This window comes from Nyctereutes procyonoides, unplaced genomic scaffold, assembly GCF_905146905.1.
Source record: "Nyctereutes procyonoides isolate TBG_1078 unplaced genomic scaffold, NYPRO_anot_genome, whole genome shotgun sequence".
Classification (NCBI taxonomy): Eukaryota; Metazoa; Chordata; class Mammalia; order Carnivora; family Canidae; genus Nyctereutes; species Nyctereutes procyonoides.
This window is the reverse complement of record NW_026575044.1, coordinates 13,306,251-13,329,922: the sequence shown is the minus strand read 5'-3', so window position 1 is coordinate 13,329,922 and position 23,672 is coordinate 13,306,251. Positions and strand designations below refer to the sequence as shown.

The following is a 23,672-nucleotide window of genomic DNA, read 5'->3' as shown; positions in this document are numbered from 1 at the left end:
AACACTATTTTATAATGTCTCTTTTTAAGATATTTATTTATTTGGAAGAGAGGAAGAGAGAGAGAGCATGAGTAGGGGGAGGCGCCAAGGAAAAACTTAGAAGCAGACTCCCTGTTGAGCTTAGAGCACAATCCCAGGACTCTGAGATCATGACCTGAACTGTAGTCAGATGCTTAACGGACTGATTCACCCAGGTGCCCTTATGGTCTCTTTTTTTTACTTAGCTCTATATTATGTATCTCTGCACATCAAAAAATATATATTTACTTCATATATAACTACACACTATTTCATTTTGTGAAAATGCAATAATTAATCTAACCAATCCCCTAAAATTGGGTGATTTCATTGTTTTCAGCATAATTAATACCCTAATAATGAACATTCTTTTGCAAGCACCACCTTAGCTTTATATATTTTGCATATTTTGATTTATGGTTGAATGAAGGACTGAGAGGTAGTGTAGATTTATTAAGTGAGGAGCTCTTAGAGACACTGCATTTAGCATCAAGCATTTAATCAGTATTTGTCCATGATGGGGAAGCAGTGCTAATGCCCTGTGGTTTTTGTCCCTAAAGAGGAGCCTAAAAGGAAGTTTGTCAACCCCGACCCAATAGCAAGCCTGACTCAAAGACCATCAGGACCACTTTCTGTTCTAGTAAAGAGGGAAGAAGTGAGGGGCTGCAGGGCCCTTGGGCTTCCCCATCACATACAGCCCAGGAACATCCTTCTCCCTTCTGAGAAGCTATGGAAGCTCCCGTCGGAAACACAGAAGTTGGGTGCCAGTTCTGCACCCAGACATTTGCTTCCTGTGAGGAGAGAAAAGGAAGTGATTTTGCCAGTGCTTCCTAAACCTGGGATCTAGCCCGACGCCTGATGCAAGTACCACACTGTCCTCTGCTGTCAGTTCGTGTGTACTGCCCTCTTCTCTCCTTTCAAGGCATAGATAGCCCCCACAGCATGGGAAGGGAAAGCAAAGGTAGCCGGTGTGGAGCCATTTGAGGCAGCATGGAGTTTGACAGATGCTAAGGAGTCACCCCTTTCCAAGCCCTTTCCACCAACACTTACTGAGCATGTCCGTGGAGCAGGCACCATTGGACATGCCTGATGTCGAGGTAAATACAAAGTAAAGTCTTTGGCCTTGTGGAGCTTACATTCCAGTGGGGAGAGAAAAGATAAATAAGGTACATGGTGTTTTGTATTTTGATGAATGCTGTTTTACCAAGAAGGTAAAGGAAATGAGGAGATAGCTGCTCTTCTGGGCGAGCTGGCCAGGCAAGGCCTCAATGATAAGGTGACTTGGGAGCAGATGAAGGGACAGACCATGGTGCTGGCTCGGCAGGGGGTGGGGGGTGGGTAATTGAAGCTAATGGAATAGCCAGTGCAAAGGCCCTGATGCAGGGGAGTGCTGAGCATTTTCTAGGAATGCCAAGAAGGCTCTAGTGGATTGGCAGCATGAGAGGAAGTGATGGGAGGTGAGGCCAGAAAGTGTGTCTGGGAGCCAGGAGGCATAGCCAGAACCTTTTAGCCATCGTGAGCACACAGACTCTTAATGGGACATGGAAAGTCAGTTGGGGGAGTTTTGAGAATTTCAATCATGCCCAGTTACCTGTGCGTAGGCTCAGAGTATGCTAATGAACATGTGCTTATATCCTGGTTCTAGTAATCCTTTTGGCAATATGAATCAAGAGCCCTAAAACAGTTAAAGCCAGCCATTAGTAAGAAAATAGAATAAAAGATCCCATTTTTAAAAAGATTTTATTTATTTGAGAGCAAGAGAGATAGCAAGACAGAGAACACAAGAAAGGAGGAGAGGGAGAAGAAGGCCCTTCATGAGCAGGGAGCCCAACATGGGGCTCAATCCCAGAATTCTGGGATCATGACCTGAACCAAAGATAGATGCTTAACTGACTGAGCCCCCCAGGTGCCCCTAAAAGATCCCATTTGTACATAGGAAAAAAAAGAGATAAGGCGGAGATACCTCACAATAAGCTAAGCAAAACACTGCAGAACTTACATAAAGACATTTTCAAGCTGTAATGAATAAGATAACACAGGATTTAAATAACACTGCAACTCAAACCCTATTCTCAGACTCTCAGTACCATAAATGTTATTTATATATTTACTTTTCATGAATGTTATTTATGGAGTTGTTAATGATTTATGTGTCTATAAGTTTAATGTAATTTTGATAAAAACGCAGAATTCATTTTGTCTTTTGTCTTTTTTTACTAGATAAGCTCATTCTAAAATTCACATGAGGAAATAAACCTAAGGAAATAGGGATGATCAGAGAAATTTTGAAAGAGTACTAAAGGGTACAAGCCCCATGATATGTGAAAGTGTATTTTAAAACTAAGAGAATCATAAAGCTGAGAGAAAAAAAAATGAAGTCCATGGGAATTGATCCACAATACTAGTTGGAGACCCCAGTACCCCACTCTTAGCAACTGATGTAGCAAGCACAGATACGGAATCACTGAACACTACCACCAAGCAACGGGTCTGAGTGACAGCTCTAGGACTCTCCACCCAACAGCAGCATGCACCTTCTTTCCAAGACTGCATGGAACATTCACCAGGTCAGACTATTTCCAGATTCTTTCCTGGGTGATGAAAGAAAACTTAACAAAGATAAAATAGCTGAAATCACACAAAATATGTTCTCCAACCATAATGGAATAAAACTAGAAATGAATTTCAGAAAAGAAACAGTAAAATCTTCAAACAAGTGGAAATCAAATGATTTAGTAGACCCAACCTCATAAAGAGCATCTACTAAAACTCTATAGCTCACATCATACGTAATGGTGAAATATCGAATATTTCTTCCCTAAGATTAGGAGCAAAACAAGGATATCTGTTCCCGCCACTCTTATTCAATGGACAGGACGTTCTAGCCACTGTAGTAAGGCAAGTACAAAAAAGGGCGTGCAAATTAGAAAGGAAGAAATAAAACTTCCTCCATTTGTAGATAGCATGATTGTCAAAACAGGAAACCCCCGAGAGTCTACCAAAAACAAACAAACAAAAACCCTTCCTAGAACTAAAAAGTAAAGGATCTGGTCAAGGGATACAAGATTGACACACAAAAATCAACCAAATTTCTGTATACTGACAGCAAACAAGTGGAAATAAAAATAAAACACATGCTATTTGCAATTTCTTCAAAGGAAAATGACTTAGATATTAATCCAACAAAATTATGTACATAATTTGTATGGTAAAGATTACAAAAGCAAAGGTTTATTAGATTTGACAATAAAAACATAACTCATGAAAAGGAAAATTGATAAATCAGACCTTGTAAAAATGTAAAACTTTTGCTTTGCAACGGCTCCTGTTCAGAGGATGAAAGTGCAAGCTATGAGCTGGGAGAAAATATTTTAAACCACATATCCAGCAAAGCACTGGTATCTAGGCCATATTTTTAAAACATCAAAATTAACCATTAGAAAAACTGAAGACCCAATATAAAACAGACAGAAGACACTCATTAGAAAGGACAAACAGATGACAAGTAAGCACAAGAGTAGAAGCACAACACCAGCTACCAGAGGAAAACCAACACAAGCCAGTGAGCTGTCACTACACACCTATCAGAGGGCAAGGTCATGTGGACACTGTTGGGGACACAAAACAGCACATCCATACCAGAGAATAATTTGGCAGATTTTTTAAAAAATACGTACTAAAGATGGACTTACCATACAACCCAACACTTATACTCGTGGGCAGAGAAACGAAAATTCATTTTTAAGCAGAAACGTGTACATAAATGCTTACAGCAGCTTTATTCATAATAGCCCCAACTTGAGAACTCCCCAAATGTCCTTCCACAATTGAATGGTTCAGCAAAGTGTGCTACGTTCTTTGATAAAAAAGGAACAAACTATTGATGCAGGCAAAAACTTGAATGGTCCTCAGAGAATTATGCCGAACAGGAATAAAAAGCCAGCCTCAAAAGGGTACATACTCCATGATTCCATTTATGTAACACTTGTGCAGTAACATAGTTTTATAGGTAGAGACTGGGTTAATGGCTGCTCAGAGCTGGGGAAGTGTGCGGAGGGGGTGGGGAGCACAAGGGTACGGTTAAGGATCTTGATTGTTGCGGTAATTACAGGAAGTTGCACACATGACAAAATTGCATACCACCACATCCACACACACACACACACACACACACACACAGGCACAAGTAAATCAAATACGTGCATGGCAACTAGTAAACTCTGAGTAAGTCCTATGTGCCAGTGTCAGTGTCCTGAGTCCTACAGTAACAAAAGACGTTAGCGTTGTTGGGGACTGACTGTGGGAGACGAGCCCGTATACAGGATCCTATATATATAGGATCTATATAGAAAATAGAACCACCATATGATCCGGCAATTCCAGTCCTGGGAATATACCCAAAGGAAATGAAAACACTGGCTGGAAAAGGTGTCCACACCCCGTGTTTACTGCAGCATTGTCCACAGCAGCCAAGACATGGAAGCAGCCAACACACACGCCCATGGATGGATGAACGGATGAAGAGGTGTGTGTAGATACACAGAATAGTGCTCGGCCATTAAAAAAGCAAACAACAGGGACACCTGGGTGGCTCAGCAGTTGAGTGTCTGCCTTCGGCTCAGGGGGTGATCCCAGAGTTCCGGGATCGGGTCCTACATCAGGATCCTGCATGGAACCTGCTTCTCCTCCCTCTGCTTGTGCCTCTGCCTCTCTCTCTCTGGCTCTCATGAATAAATAAACTATTTTTTTTAAAAAAAAGCAAACAACAACAAAATAAAACAAGGGAAGTAAGTCAGAGGAAGACCAATGCCATATGCTCTCATGTATACTTGGAACCTGAAAGAACCAAACTCAGAGACACTCTTCGATTCATCTTTCTGGTCAGAGAGTGCCCTCTGGGCATTGCCCACCACCTTCTCACAGCAGGGTAAGCCTTGGTATTCAATCCCCCGAGGCCTCAGACTCGGGCTGTGGAAAGGAATCCACCTGGATTTCATGAAAGGAAACATTGAAAAATGATAGGAAGCCCGTTTTCAATGCCACGGCACACGGCTTTCTGAAATCTCCACTGCCACCTTTGCCCGTGGGCCTGCTAGTCCTTGGGAAGAGACACTCCCGTGTCCTATTGGAGTTGACTTTGTGTTTTGTTGGTGGTGGGCCTGGATCAGTGTGGTGAAACACCACACTGGGGCTTTCCCTGTACAGATGGTGGGCTATTTTTAGAACCACAGGGTCATTTCCCAGGCAGCTACCACTTGTTGGCAAGACATGCCACCCCCCCACCCTGCTTTCCTCCTTGGTAGCAGAAGATGGCCATAGATATCAGCTTAAATCCTTCAGCTTTTACTTGGACGTCTCTACTCTTGGGAGAGGGCTTCAGTTCCCCACATTCCAAAGTGGCCTCATCTTCCTGGACAATATCCACCTGACACCCACTTCTGCAGCCTGAATGAGAGCTTTGGTGCTTATACCTGTAGGCCTTCATGATCATCTCAGTCCTGAAGAGACAGGAAGTCCTACGGCATCAGAACTTTGAGGGTTGGGGATACTATTATAAGTAGGACCCTGTCACAGCCACTGGCTGTACCACAGCTCTCCCCATACTTACTTTAGGCTAATGGCCAGACCTAGAATACAGTCAGGAGAAGATGCTCCTCGTGGCCATCCCCTATGGGTCAAATGCACTGCAGACTCCAGGCTGACCCTTCACAGGCTGTACTATCTCCTAGAACACCATTACCAACACCCCTCCCCCACCAGAAAAAAAAAGAGAGACAAAAGAGGATTTTGAAAATCTTCGTATGTCAGCATCAGTGACCTGGGTTAGTAGAGGGCAGGAGACCGTTGTAGGGGAAGCACAGAAAGTCTGCCCCCCACAGTGTTGCTAAAAATCCAGGGAAAGATGACTTTTCCTCCTCAAGTTTCCATGAACCTGAGGGGGGGTGGTTGTTGCATATTTAACTGGATCTGTTCCTGAAGCCTCAGGGTCCCTGCCTCCAGTGAGTATGAGATGCCTCCAAACAAGACCCGCTGTCAAGGAAAGTTATCTGTTGCCTTCACGACTCTTTCCATTCCTCTGACAATCTCCTCCATCCTGGTGACACAAGAGGCAGGAAGGTAGAAGTTCAAAAAAATTCTGGGAGGGCTGCAAGATTTAATGTTTGGGAGGTCCCACTTATGCTAATCTCAGAACCTTCACCCCCTAGTGTGGATACAGTTTCATGAGTTCCCCTTCTCTCGGTTCTCATGAGCCTCTGGGTACAATGGTGCCCTAAGACAGAAAGCTATGAGATGCCTGGCTCGATGAGCATTGTCTCGGCAGCCTCTTTAGCCAAAGGCTACTGGGATGAGTTCTCCTGCTCGGCAGGTCATGGCTGTTCTGAGGACACATCAATCCCTACCTCTGAAATCTGCCCCTTCTCTTGGGTTTGGGTGAGCAGCCCAACCCTCCCCAGAAGGGACGGATGCTCCAGACAGCAGGAACCTGCTTTCAAATCTTAGAGGGCCTATATTCTCTTGTTTGGATAATAAACTGGCAAGAGCCCACCGGATTTCCTCTCATGGCTTAAAATTGTAATCAATAAATAGAAGAGTATTTTTTAAAAAGCTATTAAAAACAGAGCTATTAAAAAGCTCTATGAAGAGCTTTTAATAGAAAGTTCTATTTTTCAGGAATCTCTCCTTTGAAAATATGTAATTGCCCATCACTATGCTGCCGAGCCTTTGTACTGCCCAGCCATGGGCAAGTGGCTCTTAATCTGATGTTCCTGGATCACTTCTGAAAGTTTTGAATCTCCCAATTACCTGAAAAATTCTTCTACTTTTGTGTTTGTGTATCTGGGGGAGGGTAAAGTGTCTACACATTATAGCAAGATCCCAAGGAGCGCATAATAATGAAAAGCCATCACATTTGCTCTCAACTTATTTTATGTCATTGGTTCATGGTTGGAGTGGTCCAGCGGCATCATTTCTTTCCTGCCTCTGATCCTGCTATTCACCCCCGTCTCTGTCACACAATCTTGTTCTTCCTCAGACATTGCTTTGACTTAATTAAGCACTTTCCTCTCTTTCTCCCATGGATTGGAAGCTTACCCAGATCGTGTACTTGTCCTCACTTATAGAGGGTGAAGCATCAAAGAGGTTGCAAGATAGAACGCATATGGAAGCATGTGGGAGTGACTTCTCCGGTACCTTCCCTTCTCCCACAAGGTCAACAAGTCAGGCCTGGAGTCTGAGCCCTCAGATGCTGCTCCCTCCAGCTTGCTGCTCCCCAGAGACCCTAAATGTGAATCAGCAGGGAAAGGCCTGCACTTGTCAGCCTAGATAAGCTTTGGCTTACTCCAACTCCTGTGCACACTCTGTATGTTTGGAGCACACCTACTGAGAAGTCATGAATGTCTACAGCCAGGTTACAAAGAGCTACCTCTGGAAGCTGGATCTGAAATTGTCAGCCAGCAAGTGTTCATTTGTCTTGTTTATTTCTTTTTTTCCAGTATTGCTCCCGAGAGTAGCTGACTAGAGAGGATCCAGGTGTTCTGTTTTGTCTTATCCCAGGGATCAACCCACTGATGATGGCATTGGGTGGAAATGGGCAGATTCCAACATAAAGAGAGAAAGACTTTTGGTGGGAAGGAGCTTCTAATGCTGGTGTAACTTTTTCTCCCCCACTAGTCACTCACCCACCACACCCCAGATGCATCCTGTGCCTTCTCTGCTGCTCTGTGCCCTGGGAGGCTGACACCTGCCGCCACTGGCATCAGCCAGCCTCTCTGGCTTCTTCCTGCGCCCTGGACACAGGAAGAGAAGAGCAAGGTCAGGCTTTCTGCCTTCCTTCTCAGCTCTGGCACCTGTCTCTGGCAGTAACTATCTCCCTTCCAGTCACAACTCCACCTGCAAACCGGTGGCCCCAGTTCTCATAGGGCTTTTCCAATGATCCTCCTCCCCATGCCGACTCACCACTGCCACAGCACCCCACCACAGCTGGTCTCTGGGTGGCCTTAACCCTTCAAGCCTGTTCACATCTAGTAGGCAGTTCCTTCATTCAGTCCCTTCTTTTAACCACCAGAGTGGATTCTATTTCCAGCCAGATACAAAGGCTCTCTTCTTAACTTTATTCTTGAACTCTGGAGTGTGAGGGGACAGATCTGAGCTGTCCTGTGTGTGCTAAGGCACTTCGGATCACTTCCAGGTAGTTCAGAGCTAATGCCTCAGGTTAATACCCCAGGATGCTCATATGACTTCTGCCATTCTGCACACATCTGTGTGCAACATCTCATTGGCAGAGGTGACTTGGGTGGGAGTGGGATCGCATTCTCCTGATCCCCTGGATCAGGAGTGCCCGTTTGTCTCCTCCTGTGGTCTGGGTGGGTCTCTGTAGAGCAGCATCCATGCACGCTGGAAGGTGTGTCAGCGTTAGGAGCTGTGCAACAAGCCATACACACTGAGCCGCAGCAGCAGGTTCCTCTTTCCCTTTGAAAGAGACCAGGCATGTGATTTGGATCTTGGCAGGGTCAGAACTCAGTCAAAATTCTCTGAAAACCAAAAAGAGTTAGAAAGCTTCCCTAAGAGGATTTTAGGCACAGGGTGAAGACACCTTACATTTTAAGGAGCATTTCTGATCGATACACATACATCTGAGTAACTCTGTGAAAGAGAACATTTATATTCTCAGCACCCATGGGGCTAAGGGTGGGAACAATGCTGACTGGCAAACAGAGAGCTTTCCTACTTCCTTTTTTATTTTTCTATAAAATCCCTGCTGAGCCACAGTTCCCAATCCTGGCTTCACAGTCCATGGGGATAGACGCCGCTCTAGGACCTGAGCTGCCTCTTACCATCGTTGGGAGAACATCTCACTGCCAATCTCATGTTGCTGTGGCCACTGCTTCTGCTCCTCAGTGAGTAAGATGCTGGAGCAGGACTCGGGTGGAGCCGGGGCAGAACCACCTGTGCCCAGGCATCCCAGAACCTGCTCTTGAGCACACATCTCTCTAATGGGATGAGTAAGGAGGCACCCCAGCTTCTAACTCAGGACCAGTAGGCATCATTGAGCAGAGCAGGTTCCCAGGAAAACAAAGGACTATGCATCTCTTTTGCAAACACTAACGCCCTTCTCTCTTTTGAAAACACCCATTTCTGCTTCTATCTCTGGGAAAATCAGAACACTTCTTAAAGGGATATCAGAGGAATGTTCTCTTAGGGCAAAGTATATTTCCAGCCTGCTGAAATCCTACTCTTCCCAGCCCCACTCTCACACCAAGCAACCATGTCCGGGGGGACTCATGTCTTACTCCCCTTGCCTTACACTTTGGAGTGGCTTCAAGTCCTGCCAACTGTAGATGAGACCACAGCTTCTGCTGATAAATCTGACCCTTGCACATGGATGTGAACACAGGGCTAGATGAGGAATAGGGAAGGAGGGAGAAACAGCATCCATGAGATGCGAGTGGCCACCTCGGGTTCTTCCTGGCTTCCGTGTGGCCAGCAGGCAGGCAACCTGTCTTAAACAAGAGTCAGTCTTAAAAAGAAGGTGTGAGAGGAGCACATACAGCATGAGACGTCTTGAGAATTTGGCAACCTAGTAATCAGCTCTGGTGGTGGGAGGAGAGGCTGTTTATGAGCCTTTTTGGGGTCTTGAGCACTTGATTCTATGGGAGGTTGTGAATGAGGGAAGGAAGCAAGCAGAGCAAGAGGGAGAAAGGATAAGCGGAATGAGAGGAGGAGGATGGAAGGGACGAGAAGTGGGGGTAGAGGGAAGAAGGCATGGAGGAAAGGGGGCAGAGAGACTGGCTGGGGAGGGGGCTGGAGGTCACAACGTCCCTAGAAAGTCTGCAGCCTCTGGGCCAGTGGTAATCTCTGCCTCTTCTCTTGCAGCTGCTGCGGGTGTGCAGTCTGGTGAGTTATCCTCTTTGTTCTTCTCCGACTCTGGGAGGCTCCCTCTGCCGGCGAGGCAGGTGCTACCTGTCTCACCTCCCAGCTGGGGCTGCAAGGACCAGGGCCAGCACTGGGGTGGGGGTGAGTGGGAGGCTGGTCCCCACTGGGCAGTTCGGTCTCTGCACCACTACCTGCCTGCCTGATGAGCTAAAGGTGTGACCCAACCCTGTCAAGGCAGTGAAATCTCTTCTTGCTGCTGAGCCCTGGGACCAGAGAGAAGTTACCCAAGAAGGGAGAGGAAACCTTACACAGTTACTGTTGGGTAAACATTCTCCTGGTTCTGGACCCCCAACTGCACCAGAGGCTGTGACGGAAAACACATTTACCACAGAGAGGCAACCAGAGGCAAGGGAGAAGCTCTACCTAAAACAGGACCATCTCCTGAACATTTCCTTTGTTTTGTTTTTTTTAATTAATTTATTTATTTATGATAGTCACAGAGAGAGAGAGAGAGAGAGAGAGAGAGAGAGGCAGACATAGGCAGAGGGAGAAGCAGGCTCCATGCACCGGGAGCCCGACGTGGGATTCGATCCCGGGTCTCCAGGATCACGCCCTGGGCCAAAGGCAGGCGCCAAACCGCTGCGCCACCCAGGGATCCCTGAACATTTCCTTTGATGGCAAAAGAATCACACCTAACTTGTTTCATATTATAGGACTGGAAAGTTACATTTTCTCCTTTAATTTCTCCTTCAAGGAAGTATTCACTCTCCTACAAGAAAGGGAGTAGAGGGCATCCTTACATATCTGATACTTTGATATCTGATGATACAAACTGTATTACAACTGTCCTGACTTGAAGCAAGAATGTTCTCTGGACTATCCTAGGATCCAGTGAGATGGGGTGTGTGTGTGTGTGTGTATGTGTGTGTGTGTGTGTGTGTGTGTGTGTGTGAAGGTTTTGCCTTGTTCTGGGGAATGGGTCTGTAAGTCCAACATCGAAGTTAAAGCCTCTCCCCCAAGTATCTCCCAGCCAGATCCTGGTTCCAGACTCAAGAGTCATCTCTTACCTATCTCTAGCCCTGCCATTACCCTGAACCCAGTCACACGAGTCTTCTTTCTAATTCTTTAATCAAATTAACTTCATCTTTATCATTTTCCCTGAAAACCTTGCCCAATCTCCATGTGGAGGAAGAAAACTTTTGGCCTCCAGGAAGGCTCAAGACGTGTCTCTCTCTTGGTGCTTCTGACCCACTGCCGTGCCCGCCTCCTGGTCCCCCGGTGAGACTTCTGAAGTTGCCGAGCAGTCCAGGGGAACCAGTGGTCTCTGAACTTATTAAGAACAAAAATTCTAAGCATGCACATGCAACATGTTCCATAAATAGAGATCCCTAGAGGGAAATAATGTGTGCATTGCAAAATACATGAAAAATTGAAAAGATGAAAATTGAAAAGATGAGAAAATGCTTTATATGATATCAAGTCCCACCTCTTTATGGATTCCACTTTGGAGATTCGACCAAGAGCCCATGCGAGGGTGGTCGGCCTTCTGAGGCAGTACCCTGAGAGCTAGCATACCCTCCCTCCATCGTAAACTCACAGCTACAGAGCAGAGCCTTCGTATGAAACAAACACTCCTGGCCTTACCTCTTTCTACATCCTCTTCCTCTGTCCAACTCTGCCTCTCTTTACACTGAAGGGGGATGAATGATCCAAAGTCAGGCCTGGGATTAGGCTTTTTTATTGGAACATCTCTGCAATTCAGCCCAATGCACTATGATTCTAAACTGAAATTTGAACCTGAATTTCTAGCTAAGTTTTCAGCTGAAGAAATTTCCCCCCAAAAGCCCCAGGCTGCAGGGCTGGGTCATAGCGTATGGGGCTGGCTCTCCTTTCTCTGCACAAACTTGGAACTTCCAGCCTCAGCAGCCTGTTGGTTTCATTCCCCTGCTGGGGCAGATCCAAACACCATGCTGCCCTCAGCTCTGGGGACCAGTCTCCTCCAAGGCGAGGAGCCCACTCCTACTCAAAGAGGCCATCCAGCAAAGGATTCTCAGAAGCCTCTGTAAAAGGTACTGATCCTCCAGCCCCAAGGTTACTGTCCCAGCAGATGGATTGTTTCTGTAGAGAGAAGACAATAAAGAAAGTGTTTGAATTGTACCACTAGGCTGAGCCTCCAAGGAGTGAGAGATGCAGAGAAAGTTGATCCTGGCTGCCACAGGAACATGTCACCTTGAATCCGTACAGAGATACAAGTGTCATTCAAAAATGACAAAATTTGGTCTGGAAATGGGATTGAAACCTTTAAAACAGACATAACAGGATATACGGACGATGTCACTAAGGGTTCCCAAGGGATCTGTCCTGTGCAGCTGTGTGTGTGTGTGTCTGTGTGTGCACAAGTGCACACATCATCCTCCCTGCCCCGTGTGAGTGGGAGTCAGGGTGCCGGGACCGGGCAGGGTGTCCTGCTCGCACTGCGGGTGTTTGACATCTTTTGCAGACTGGCTGAGCATTGACATGCCCAGCTACGCCTATGAAGGAGACGAGGTGGTTGTGAAGTGCTCTGGGGAAAGGAATAACAGAATAAGGACACTGACGTACTACAAGGATGGATCCCTGTTAGCCACTTACCACAATCTCTCGAGCTATATCATTTCCAACGCAAGACCCAGCGACAGCGGCTCTTATTCCTGTGAGGCGGACAGAATATTCTTCTTTGTATATAAGACAGAAAAAACAAGATCTGTATGGCTTACTGTCCAGGGTGAGACCTCAGTATTCAAGGGCCTGTGATTTGGGGGGGGGGGCACCAGGGTGCAGGGTAGGGAATACCAACCCAGGAGGGAGAAAGGAAGGGTGGCTGTGTGTCCTTGGGTCTGGGTCTGTGAGTCCTGCTCACTGGACACCTCTTGGACGGCTCTCCACACTCCCAGACGGCTGACCTATTTCATCTCTTCCTCCAGACCTGTTTCCACCCCCCACACTGACAATCCGGCCCATTGAGGGGAGCTCAGTGACCGTGTCCTGTGACACCTGGCTTCCCTGGAACAGGTCAGACACGCAGCTTCACTACTCCTTCTTCAGGGATGACCACACCCTGATATCAAACGGGAGCTCATCAGAGTTTCAGATCCCGGCCATAGGGAAGGGGGACTCGGGATACTACTGGTGTGAGGTGGCTACAACGTCCCACAGCGTCTTGAAGCAAGGTCAGCGGTCCCACGTGCTCGTGCAGAGTGAGTCCCAGGGGCAGCCCTGCAGGCTGGGTCGGGCAGAGAAAAGCAGGGCGCCCCTGGGGAGACCTGGGTCTCTTCTTTCCTGCTGTGTTTCCCCTGTCCCTGTGGGCATGGCAGGTATGTGGCCATAGGGATCCCCGCTCCCCAGGCTCTGCTCTGTCAGTAGCGACAGGAGGAGAAGCACCATTTCCCTAGAGCTCTACTCTCCCAGTCAGCAAAGTGATCATTATAAGCTCTCCCTGGAGCACCTTCTGCAGGACACTGAGTATGCTCAGCACACACAAGATAAATAACCATCATCTCCATCCTCAAGGAGCTGTCACCAGCCAGGAGGCACCCTAAAGCCAAGGAGAGCCACGGAGGAACAGGGAACAGTAGTCACAGTAACAGGAGTGGCAGAAAGAGCCCCCAGCACTGATACAACACTTCTTGAATGCCGGGCCTGAGGCCAGGGGGCTGTGCTCAGTCCCAGAAGAACAACTCTGGCACCCAGAGATCCCTGTTTCACACACGAGGAAATGGAAAGCACAGAATAGCCAAGCAACCTGCCCAGGGTAACCCAGCATGTAAGCAGCACAGCTGAAATGGGAACCCAGACACACTGGTGCCAGCATCTGCCCTTGTAGCCACCTGATACACCCTGCTCAGCCATGTGGGTGATGAACAATGTGGACAATGGCTGCCAGTTGCTGGACACCTCCTCCAGTGTGACATCCAGTGCGACACCTCCAGTGTGCCCCTCAGTGTGACACCTCCAGTGTGACATCCAGTGCAACTCTTCCAGTGTGACCCCCAACGCAACAGCTCCAGTGTGACAGCTCCAGTGTGACCCCTAGTATGGCCTCCAGTTTGACACCTCCTGTGCCACAGCTGCTATGGATGGATTCCACCTTCATCGTCATGCGAGCTCTGTCAAGCTACTACGAGTCTCTGCGCTCTATGAGGAAACTCAGAGTCAGAGAGATTAACAGATGCACCAAGATCATGTGATGAATAAGAGGCAGACCCAGCCTGTGTTCCTCCTGCCGTCCAGCTGTCCTACCGTCCTGCTGTCCTGCCTCCCTGGCATGTTGGAAATGAGGAGGCAGCAAGGTCACTGAGGGCTGGTCATTATTGAGGGCTGATGAGTGTGAAGGAAGAGCAAGGCCGCAGTTTGGAGCGTAGGGTGTGGGGTGGGCCTGCCGGGGACCTCAGCATGCTCCCTCCCCACCAAACACTCAGGTTCCAGCAACTGCACATGCTCAGAAGCACAACAGGACACCACCTCCACCCCAGACTCTCACCTGCCCTCTCGTGTCCATGCAGGGGTCCCAGTATCCGGAGTGCTCCTGGAAACCCAGCCCCAGGGGGGCCAGGCGCTTGCAGGGGAGCCTCTGGTCCTCGTGTGTTCCGTGGCTGAAGGCACAGGGGACATAGCATTCTCCTGGCACAGAGAGGACACGGGGGAGCATCTGGGGAGGAAGCAGCAGCGTTCCCAGAGAGCAGAGCTGGAGATCCCTGCTGTCGGGGAGAGCCACATGGGGCGCTACTACTGCACGGCCGACAACGGCCACGGCCTCGCCCGCAGCGGAGCCCTGAACGTCACTGTCAGAGGTGAGCAACACTCCTAATTAGCCCGTGATCCCAACAGTCTCCTTCTGTGGCCCTGAGGGTGTGCCGGGATAGCGAGGGGCAGGGCTGTGAAGAGGTTAAGACGCCGTCTGAACACGGCAGGATATCTCTGATAGTGGTGGTGACAGGGGCAGGTGAGCCAGGGGAGGGGGCAAGGGGACACGACGCATGCAGGGACAGAGAACTCATGGGCTGGAGGAGCCCTGCGAGGACCCCAGGATGAGGACAGAGTGGGCTGTAAGTCCGTCCAGCAGGAAAGACGCTCTCTGACGGAGCCCCCTGTCTCCCTCAGCCCCAGCATCCCGCCCCGTCCTCACCCTCAGGGTGCCCGGGACTCGGGCCGTGGTGGGGGACGTGATGGAGCTTCACTGCGAGGCCCACAGGGGCTCTCCCCCGATCCTGTACCGGTTTTATTACGACGATGTGTTCCTGGGGAGCCGCTCGGCCACCTCTGGAGGAGGAGCATCCTTCAAACTCTTTCTGACTGCAGAACATTCCGGAAACTACTCATGTGAGGCTGACAACGGCCTGGGGGCCCAGCGCAGCGAGGCTATAACACTCAGCGTCACAGGTAGGACACGGCTGTATCGCCCTCTAGACGACCAGGTGCGGTCCACCGTGCATCCTTTCTGCTGGATGATCCGGCCGCCGGGAACTGGCCTTCTGGCCTCAGGGCTCCACTTGGCGTGGGCCTCAGCACCTCATCCCCGCCCACCATCGCCTGCCCCCTGGCTCCTCGGGAGCCGGGAGCCGGGGTGCAACCTGTTTGCAGGGCTCTGTGCTGGGACCCGGCCGCTCTGGCAGTGGGGTCCGCGGGGTGCGCAGGGAACCAGGGGATCACTGCACGCCCAAGGCTCACGGTGGGCACGAGCTTCCACTAGCCTCGTCAATGCTCAGGAAACAGTGGGAAAACCACCAACAGATTCAGGAATCTGAATTTTTATCTGGATTGTCTCACTCAAGCTCTTATTTTACTGACAAGAAAATGAGATTTAGATTCAGTACCTTTGCCAGGTCACCCTGCCACTGGGCGCAAAGGTGGAGCTGGAAGCGAGGGTCAGGAAACTGCCCCACCAGCCAGCATCACAGTGATCCCACGTTTCCCCTCTAACATGTCACTGTGGGGGCGGTCCTCCCCTGCGACAGCCATCCGGTTCCTGCTGAGCCCTCCTTAGTCACCACGTCCTCGAGGCCAGTAGCTACATACGAATTGCTGACATCTTAGTTCAATTTTTTGCATCCTTACGTACAAATGAGTTTTCTGTTTTGAACCATCCTCCTCTGGTTTTGGTGTCAGGGAGAGGTCAGCCTCGTAGGCATGATTTCAGCAGCGCCGTGTAGTTGCTGTGCCCTGCAGCAGGTTTAAAACGGTGCTGGATTCTCCAGCCGCCTGAAAAGTCTCCAGAATCAGCCTGAAGGACTTGCCAAGCTGTGAGACCTTGACCCCCATCATCAGATCTGCTTTTTTTTTTTATTCTTCTTTCTAATTTTTTTATCTTTTATTAAATTAGTTTGGATATCTTTGTCCAAAGAGTTGGGCATTTTATGCAGATTTTCATATTCATCACATCATGTTAACCAGTCCCTCTCATCCAATTTTATAGAGCATCCACATTCGTGATAAAGCTCTCTGCTTAATTCCAACCCATTTGTATGGCTTCTTTCTGAAGCAGACCGGCCCAGGATGATCTCTTTTGTGGATCTTTTTTGAGAGCCAGTCACAGTTTTAAAACTCAAATCTATTTGGGTTTTGGTTTTCTAGTTCATTTACTTCTCCTTCACCTTCAGTATATCTTTCCTCCTCTTTGCTTTAGGCTTATTCTATGTTGCTCCTTCTTCAACTTCTCAAATAAATGCTTATTTACTCTTTATCTTTATTTGCAGGTAGTAAATGCATCCAAAGCACATGTTTCGGGACTCCTGGGTGGCTCAGTGGTTGAGTATCTGCCTTCAGCTCAGGTTGTGATCCTGGGGTCCTGGGATCGAGTCCCACATCAGGCTCCCCGCAGGGAGCCTGCTTCTCCCTCTGCCTATGTCTCTGCCTCTCTCTCTCTTTCTGTGTCTCTCATGAATAAATAAATAAAATCTTTTTAAAAAATAAGGCAGATGTTTCTTCTAAGTACTGTTTTCATCCTCCCTTAGAAGTTTCGATGGCTAACATTTTCATTTGTTTAATTTCTAAAGTATGTAGGATATGGGTTTTCATTTCTTTTATAATTGGAGACTTACAATTTCTTACAAATAGTTTTCATATTTATCCTTTCATTTGTTAATTTCTTCTAGATTTCTTCATAGTCCTTGTGGTTAAACTTGATTGAAGAATATAGCCTACATGACTTTTACTTTTGGGAACTTACTAAGAATGTTTTTATGGCCTAACACATAGTTGGCATCTTTGTGAATGCTGTACATGGAATTCGAGTTTATTTTATTTATTTATTTATTTATTTATTTATTTATTTATTTATTTATTATTTGAGAGAGAGAGGGAGTGAGTCTGAGCAGGGGAAAGGGCAGAGGGAGAGGGACAGCAGACTTCCCCCTGAACACAGAGCCCGACATGGAGCTCCATCCCATGATCCTGAGACCACGACCTGAGCCAAAACCAAGAGTCAGATGCTCAACCGACTGAGCCACTCAGATACCCCTCTATACGGAATTTGAAAAGAATGTGAATTTTCTTTCTGGGATGTTCAAAGCTCAGTGTTTATTTTTCTATTAGATGAAGCTAGTTGCTTATCTATTCAGTCTCCACAGCGTCTTACACATGCTTGATCCTTTCAATCTATGAGTTTCTGAGAATCACATTCACATTTTACCTATAATTCTTCTAGGTTTTCTGTTTCTGCAGGGGCTCTGCCATGAATTTGGTATTTGACTATGTCAGAAGGGGCACTTTGATTGCAAATGACAGAAATTCTGTACAAATTGTCTGGGGCCAGAGAAAAACAAGTGCAGGTGATACGAGAGTCAGGACTGGACCTGTCTTAGTGTGCAGCTGGCTCTTACGATCCTGTCTTTGCCTTCCGGCTCTCTGCTGGGTCTCTCCATCATTTTTGTTCTCAGAAGGGAGGCTGGTCGCTGACAGCTCTGCCCTCCAACCCTCCTCTGCTGGAGACCCTCCAGAAAATGCCTCCTTACAAATCACTCCGGTTCAGAAAAGCAAACAAATGGGCAGAGCACAGACTAACCCTGTGGCATGCTCATCCCCCTGCAGAGGGAGCGGGCTTGGCATCGGTGAGGCCAGCAATGGGGGTGGAGGGGGTCTTAGAAGAAACCAGACAGCTCAGCCCACTGGAGTACTGGAGCCCTCAGCCTCCATCTCTAGAGAAGACCTCATTCTAGCCTTCTTCTGTTTTTCTAAGATCTTTCTGAGCTCCTGAAAACCAAGACATAAATTCCTATGTCCCTACTTCCTTTGGCTTCAGAACGCAGGGCTGCTTTTCCCAGGGGTCTTTAGGTGGGGCTGCCCTTAGGAAATGGATTCCCTCCATCAGCAGGCCTCTACCCCACCCCACCCCACCCCACCTCACCCCTGCAGACAGCCTCTCCCAGCACTGAGAGCTGCCAGAAGACCACAGTTCTGAGTGTGCTCTGACCCCTCCTGTTTGCAGAGCCCCCACCCAAAATCCGCTTGATAAATGGTCCCCACCGCTGTGAAGGGCTGGTGCAGGTGGAACGGGAAGGTCACTGGGGCACTGTGTGTGATGACGGCTGGGACACGAAGGACGTGGCTGTGGTGTGCCGGGAGCTGGGCTGTGGAGCGGCCAAGCACACGCCCCCGGGCAAGCTGTACCCGCCGCTGCCAGAGGAGGACCAGCCCATATTTATTCAAGTGGCCCTGTGCAACGGGACCGAGAACACGCTGGCTGAATGTGAGCAGATTGAGATGTTTGACTGTGAGCACAGCGAGGATGCAGGAGCAGTGTGTGAAGGTGCGTAAGGCAGAGCATGGGGTGGGAACTGGCCTTCCAGCTCTGAGAACCTGGTCTCCGCTGCCACCGGCAGGCCTCCTTACTGTTCACCACGCCTGCCCCTTCCTCAGAGCCGCTCACCTGTTGGACACACGGGGGTGGTCAGGACACAGCTTATGTGAGATTAGCCCAGGGTCGCACAGGACTCTCCTGTGTGCTCCGTTATCACCCCATATCTCCCATCTCAAAAGACAGAAGCTTTTGTGTAAAAACACTGATGTTCTCATAGCTGTGAACTGGAGCATAATAGTAGGGAAGTGATGACGAGGCCCCAGAATTGCAGAATTTGAGTGATTTTACTCCAGGCCACGCTGCTTATATTGCTTTGCCATCCCATCAGCGCTTCTGAGGCCTCTCCCTGAAACAACTCACTCGTCAGAATCATTCCCGGAATCAGAGGCAAGCTGGGCTGGCTGGGGAAGACCCTGGCCGAGTTGGGGGGGGCGGCGGGGAGAAAAGTCAGAAAGACTCTGGGCCCAAGGACACCAGCCCACAAAGCATCACAGAGAGGGTTCCCTGACAGTAGGGCATGACTGGGTGGAGGCCAGCGGGACCTCACGTCCGTCCCCAGCCCACGGCTTTGCTGGAGCACCCCAGCCCCTCGGGCCAGGAGTAGGGGAGCAGCTTTGGGGAGTCCTGTGGACAGACGAAGGTCTTCAGAACCACTGGACCAGTGTCGGGTGTCAGGAGCACATAAAGGCCTGCGGCTTGTTCAGGGACATGGCATCAGAGTTGGGCACCGGGAGGGATCTGGGATTTGGGGTCAGCTGTGCAGGGCTTCAGGCCTGTCTCCCCCACTCCCCAGCCATTCAAGTAGCAAACTTTTCTGACACTCACTATCTCTATTGGAGAAGTGGGACAATACCTGGTCCCACACCCTCATGGAACTGGGGCAGATCAAACACTCATCACTCATAGAGACGTCTCGTGAAGAGCAAGGTCTGGGAGGAGGCCCCAACTGCAGATTTGGGACAGTCTCCACTGGAGGGTGGGCCTGGGGCTGGGACCGATCCTCTTCCTTACTCTGGGCCTCACTTCTCAGGGGAGACCCCTGATTTCTCTGGACAAGCCCTTCCTGGACCGTCCCCTCCTAACCACCTTCTTTCTTCTCTCTGCAGCATTCTTGCCCCATTTTACTTGAAGACCACAGGCCTCAGCTTCTCTCCCCTGAGGCCTTACATGCCAGGTGGGCCTGAACCCTTCACCTGTGACTCCCACGGCCCCTCAGCAGGACTACACCAGCGCCTCAACCCACCTGTATTTGGGGCCACACCCAGCTCCCAAAGGAGCCAAATTTGGTGACACCCTGGCCCAGACCCTGCATGTTCCAGCCTCTTCTCAGGGATCTTTGGGAAGTTCCAGTGCTGTCTCCTTGGAGAGCTGTGGCATCTCCTGAGGACAGGACAAACCAGGAATGAATTGAGATGGGCCCTGCATCTGCTAGAAATGTGGGCATGTAAAACAGACAAAATAAAAGAAAATGTGGGCATTTCAGTTCCATCCTCTTTTTTTTCTTTAAGATTTATTTATTCTAGAGAAAGAGAGCAAGTGGAGGGAGGGGCAGAGGCAGTGGGGAAGAATCTCAAGCAGACTCTGTGCTGGCCGAGTAGCTGGACGTGGGGCTGGATCCCACAACCCTGAGATCATGACCTGAGCCGGAATCAAGAGTCAGACACTCAGCCAACCGAGCCACCCAGGCACCCCGGCATTTCCATTCTAAGTGTCTTGTGAAGAAACTAGCTTTTAAAATTTTTCTTTTTAAAACACTTTCTTAAGTTACACATATAAAACACATTAGACAAACAAGAAAGGAAAAATCAGCCAAGATCCTAATATCTAGAAGTAACTGCTGTTATTATGCTGATTCTTCTAAAGCATTTTTTTATGAATGTATGAGTATATTTGAATGATGGTATAGTTGTGAGTTTATTGTACTGTAAACCACATGTTACTTTATTCTGCTTATTAAATTTAACAACACAACGTTAACAGACATTTTATATACGGGTGTGTGAGAGTGTGTGTGTACATAGGTTTTAAGCTAAAACATTTGATATTAGGTATAGATCCATTTCTTTTTCTCCACAGAGTAAACCAGTTTTCCCAACATAATGTACTAAAGAAGCCATGCATTACCATTATTTTGTGGTGTCAATTTTTAGTCTTCTTACATACATGGGGACTATTTATGATGTCTCTGTTCCATTGTTTTGCTTAATTTTGCACATACGCTATGCTGCTTTTGTTACTCTGGCCTTCTAATATGTTAATATCTGATAACATAAGACCCTTCATTGTTATTCTTATCAAAGTTAATTTTTTTGTCAAAAATGTTTACTAAAGTCTTTTACAGATTTTTATTATTCTATAAAAATTTTAGAGTAAGGATGTTGAATTGCTCAAACTGTCCAAATGGGATTTTTATTGGGATTTTCCTGAATTTATAGATTAATTGGAGAGAGGCAGGGGTAGTGAGCCTTCTCACATCCCCATTCATCTGCATTGTCTGGCCTGGTTAGAAAATAGAGCAAGTCAGCTTACCCTTGGTACCTGCCATGGTAGCTTTAGACCTGGCAAATGATTCTCGCCTTTACTCCTCTTGGGGGAGACCACCCAAAGCATCTGCAGTGGTTGACCACTGTCCTACCAACTCTTCAGCCCTCTCTCATCTAATTACAAGAAACATGGTCATCTTCTCTGGTCCACAGGGCATCATACTGGTCCACAGAGGTCCATCAGCAGGCCACAGAGGCCACAACGGAGTGGTCCCCGAACACCCCATGGGAAAGAACTGGGAGCCACAGTTCACACACCTGGAGCATTACAGGAGAGAGACAGGATAAACCAGAGCAGAGAGGAGACGATGTCATGGAGACACATTTGGGCTTGAGATAAGTGTGGAAACATGAGAAGAAAGAGGGATTTAGGACCCTTGGGAGTATCTTTCACATGAGGGTTAATATCCTCCAGTATCATTCTCCTCCCCACTGCCCCCCAAGATCTACCCAGGGGGCACCCAGGTGCATGCCCAGTGATGTCACCATAGTTGCCCACCCTCACCATCCTGGGGAAATCGGAGCTCCTGGAATGAGTTCTGGAATCTGGAGGTCATGTGTTCCTAAGCAAGGAGGTAAGGTTCTGCCCCTTCCACAGAAATATGCTCAAAACTGACTCTCATTTTGTGTAGTGGATGCTGTGATGCCCCTCAGCTCCTGTGTCAGAGTCCAGGATTTATTTCCCCCATTGCTGAGATATCTACCAGCTGAGCGCTCAGTCATCAGCCCTCTAGAGAGAGTGCCTTGACCATGTCATTCAGGATCACTATCCTTTCCCACAACAGGGCATCCAATAGCTGGTGAACATGAGGCATAAGAGTAAGGCTCCTTTACACAACTCGGAACCACTCTGAGAGACTGTCTCAACCTCAAGTTGTCTCTGGGGCTGGCCAAGACCTTCGCAGAGATGCTTCCAAGCCCAGCTTCTGCTTCTCCCACTGCACAAGTTTGCTCCCTTCCTATGATAATTCCTTTTTAAATTTATTTATTTATTTATTTATTTATTTATTTATTTATTTATTTATTTGACAGAAATAGAGAGTGAGTATTCTCACTCCCTCACAAAAGGAGAGGGGGACAAGCAGACTCCCTGCTGGGCAGGGAGCCCCATGCAGGGCTCTATCCCAGGACCTGGAAATCACGACCTGAGCCAAAGGCAGACAACTGAGCGACCCAGACACCCCTCTCTGACAATTCTTGATACTGAGAGCACTCTCTAATAAAATTCTTCATGCTAATTTCCATGTGAGGGTCTGCTGCTCTGGAAACAAAACCTGTGACATCATGTACTCACCTGTGATCCCCACATCTAGAGTGATCACTGTGTCCCCCCACCACTCTTTCCCCAGAGCAGGAGAGGCTTGTCCCTTTAGTGGCTGTGGTCTGAGGGGATGACACATGTTCCTGGTGCAGAGCAGTAGAGAGAAAGTCTGAGAAAGAGCACCCCATATTTCTAGAGCATGAACCATTGATCCCTGTCGAGAGGGAGGATGATGCTGTACATCCCATCACCATATGTTTAGCAGATGGGTAAATAACACCATAAGAAGTACACTTCCATTCATTCATCTCAACTAGCAATTCCCAAATCCAGGGCAGTGTTCCCAGGGGGTCATGAGAATATTTCACTGAGGACCCAGAGAGTGATCCTACAGATCTCAATTAGCTACTTGATATGGTGAGCTTGTTACAAGCTAGCTCCGTGGTGCTGCTGCTGTTATGTATGGTGACAGGAAGGAGGGTATTGAAGACACCAGGAAGAGTGCCATGCAAAATCTATGGACATCCAGAACTCAGGACCATTATATTGGATAATACTGTCCAAAGTTCCTCCTAACAGGCCTAGGGGTGATCCTTCTGGGTGCAAAGTCATGACTGTGGGATGTTGCATATTAAGAGCTGACTGCTAGAGCACTTGGGTGGCTCAATTTGTTAAGGGTCTGCCTTCAGCTCAAGTCATGATCCCAGGGTCCTGGGATTGAGCCCCTGCATTGGGTTCCCTACTCGGCAAGGAGTCTGCTTCTCCCTCTCTTGTTCTCTCTCAAACATATAAAATCTTAAAAAAGAAAAAGAGCTGACTGCTGACCTACTCTAAGCATCTTGGGTAGGTGGAGAGATAGACTATATATTTGTGGAAGAAACAGGGGCCTCCTCTGATGGCTCCTTTGTCTCTGTCATGCCCAGGGTCTCATCTGTCATAGCCCTCAGTGCTCCTGGGGTCCAAAATGACATGGGTCCATGGTAGAACTTCACTACAAGGCCTAAAGGGGCTCTCCCACAAGCCTGTATCATGAGCATGTCACTCTGGGAAACATTGAAGCATTTCTTGAAGGAGCATCCTTCAACCTCTCTCTGACCACAGAACATTCTGGGAACTACTCCTGTGAGGTTGACAGTGGCCCCAG

At 48.3% G+C, this 23,672-nt stretch overlaps 1 protein-coding gene across 2 annotated transcripts; it reads left to right on the top strand.

Annotated features, from left to right (window-relative positions):
* Positions 1-8,812: 8,812 nt before the first annotated feature.
* On the top strand, positions 8,813-20,194 carry LOC129508597 (Fc receptor-like protein 2). Of its 2 annotated transcripts, XM_055323506.1 has the most exons (8): positions 8,813-8,915; positions 9,892-9,912; positions 12,392-12,655; positions 12,855-13,127; positions 14,433-14,720; positions 15,031-15,309; positions 18,353-18,673; positions 19,831-20,194. In XM_055323506.1, the coding sequence occupies exons 1-8, from the start codon at positions 8,885-8,887 to the stop codon at positions 19,851-19,853; spliced, it is 1,500 nt and encodes a 499-aa protein (XP_055179481.1). In that variant the 5' UTR covers positions 8,813-8,884; the 3' UTR covers positions 19,854-20,194. The 2 variants fall into 2 exon arrangements, with proteins under 2 accessions (XP_055179481.1, XP_055179482.1); XM_055323507.1 differs by lacking the exons at positions 18,353-18,673; positions 19,831-20,194 and adding an exon at positions 16,623-16,815 and having other exon boundaries at positions 8,870-8,915.
* The last annotated feature ends 3,478 nt before the right edge of the window (positions 20,195-23,672 follow it).

Excerpts from the sequence above, each read along its gene's own strand:
- LOC129508597 (XM_055323506.1), top strand. The coding sequence starts at position 8,885 with ATGTTGCTGTGGCCACTGCTTCTGCTCCTCA. Across the intron at positions 14,721-15,030 it reads CCTGAACGTCACTGTCAGAG|CCCCAGCATCCCGCCCCGTC; the intron begins GTGAGCAACACT and ends TGTCTCCCTCAG. Across the intron at positions 15,310-18,352 it reads TATAACACTCAGCGTCACAG|AGCCCCCACCCAAAATCCGC; the intron begins GTAGGACACGGC and ends TCCTGTTTGCAG.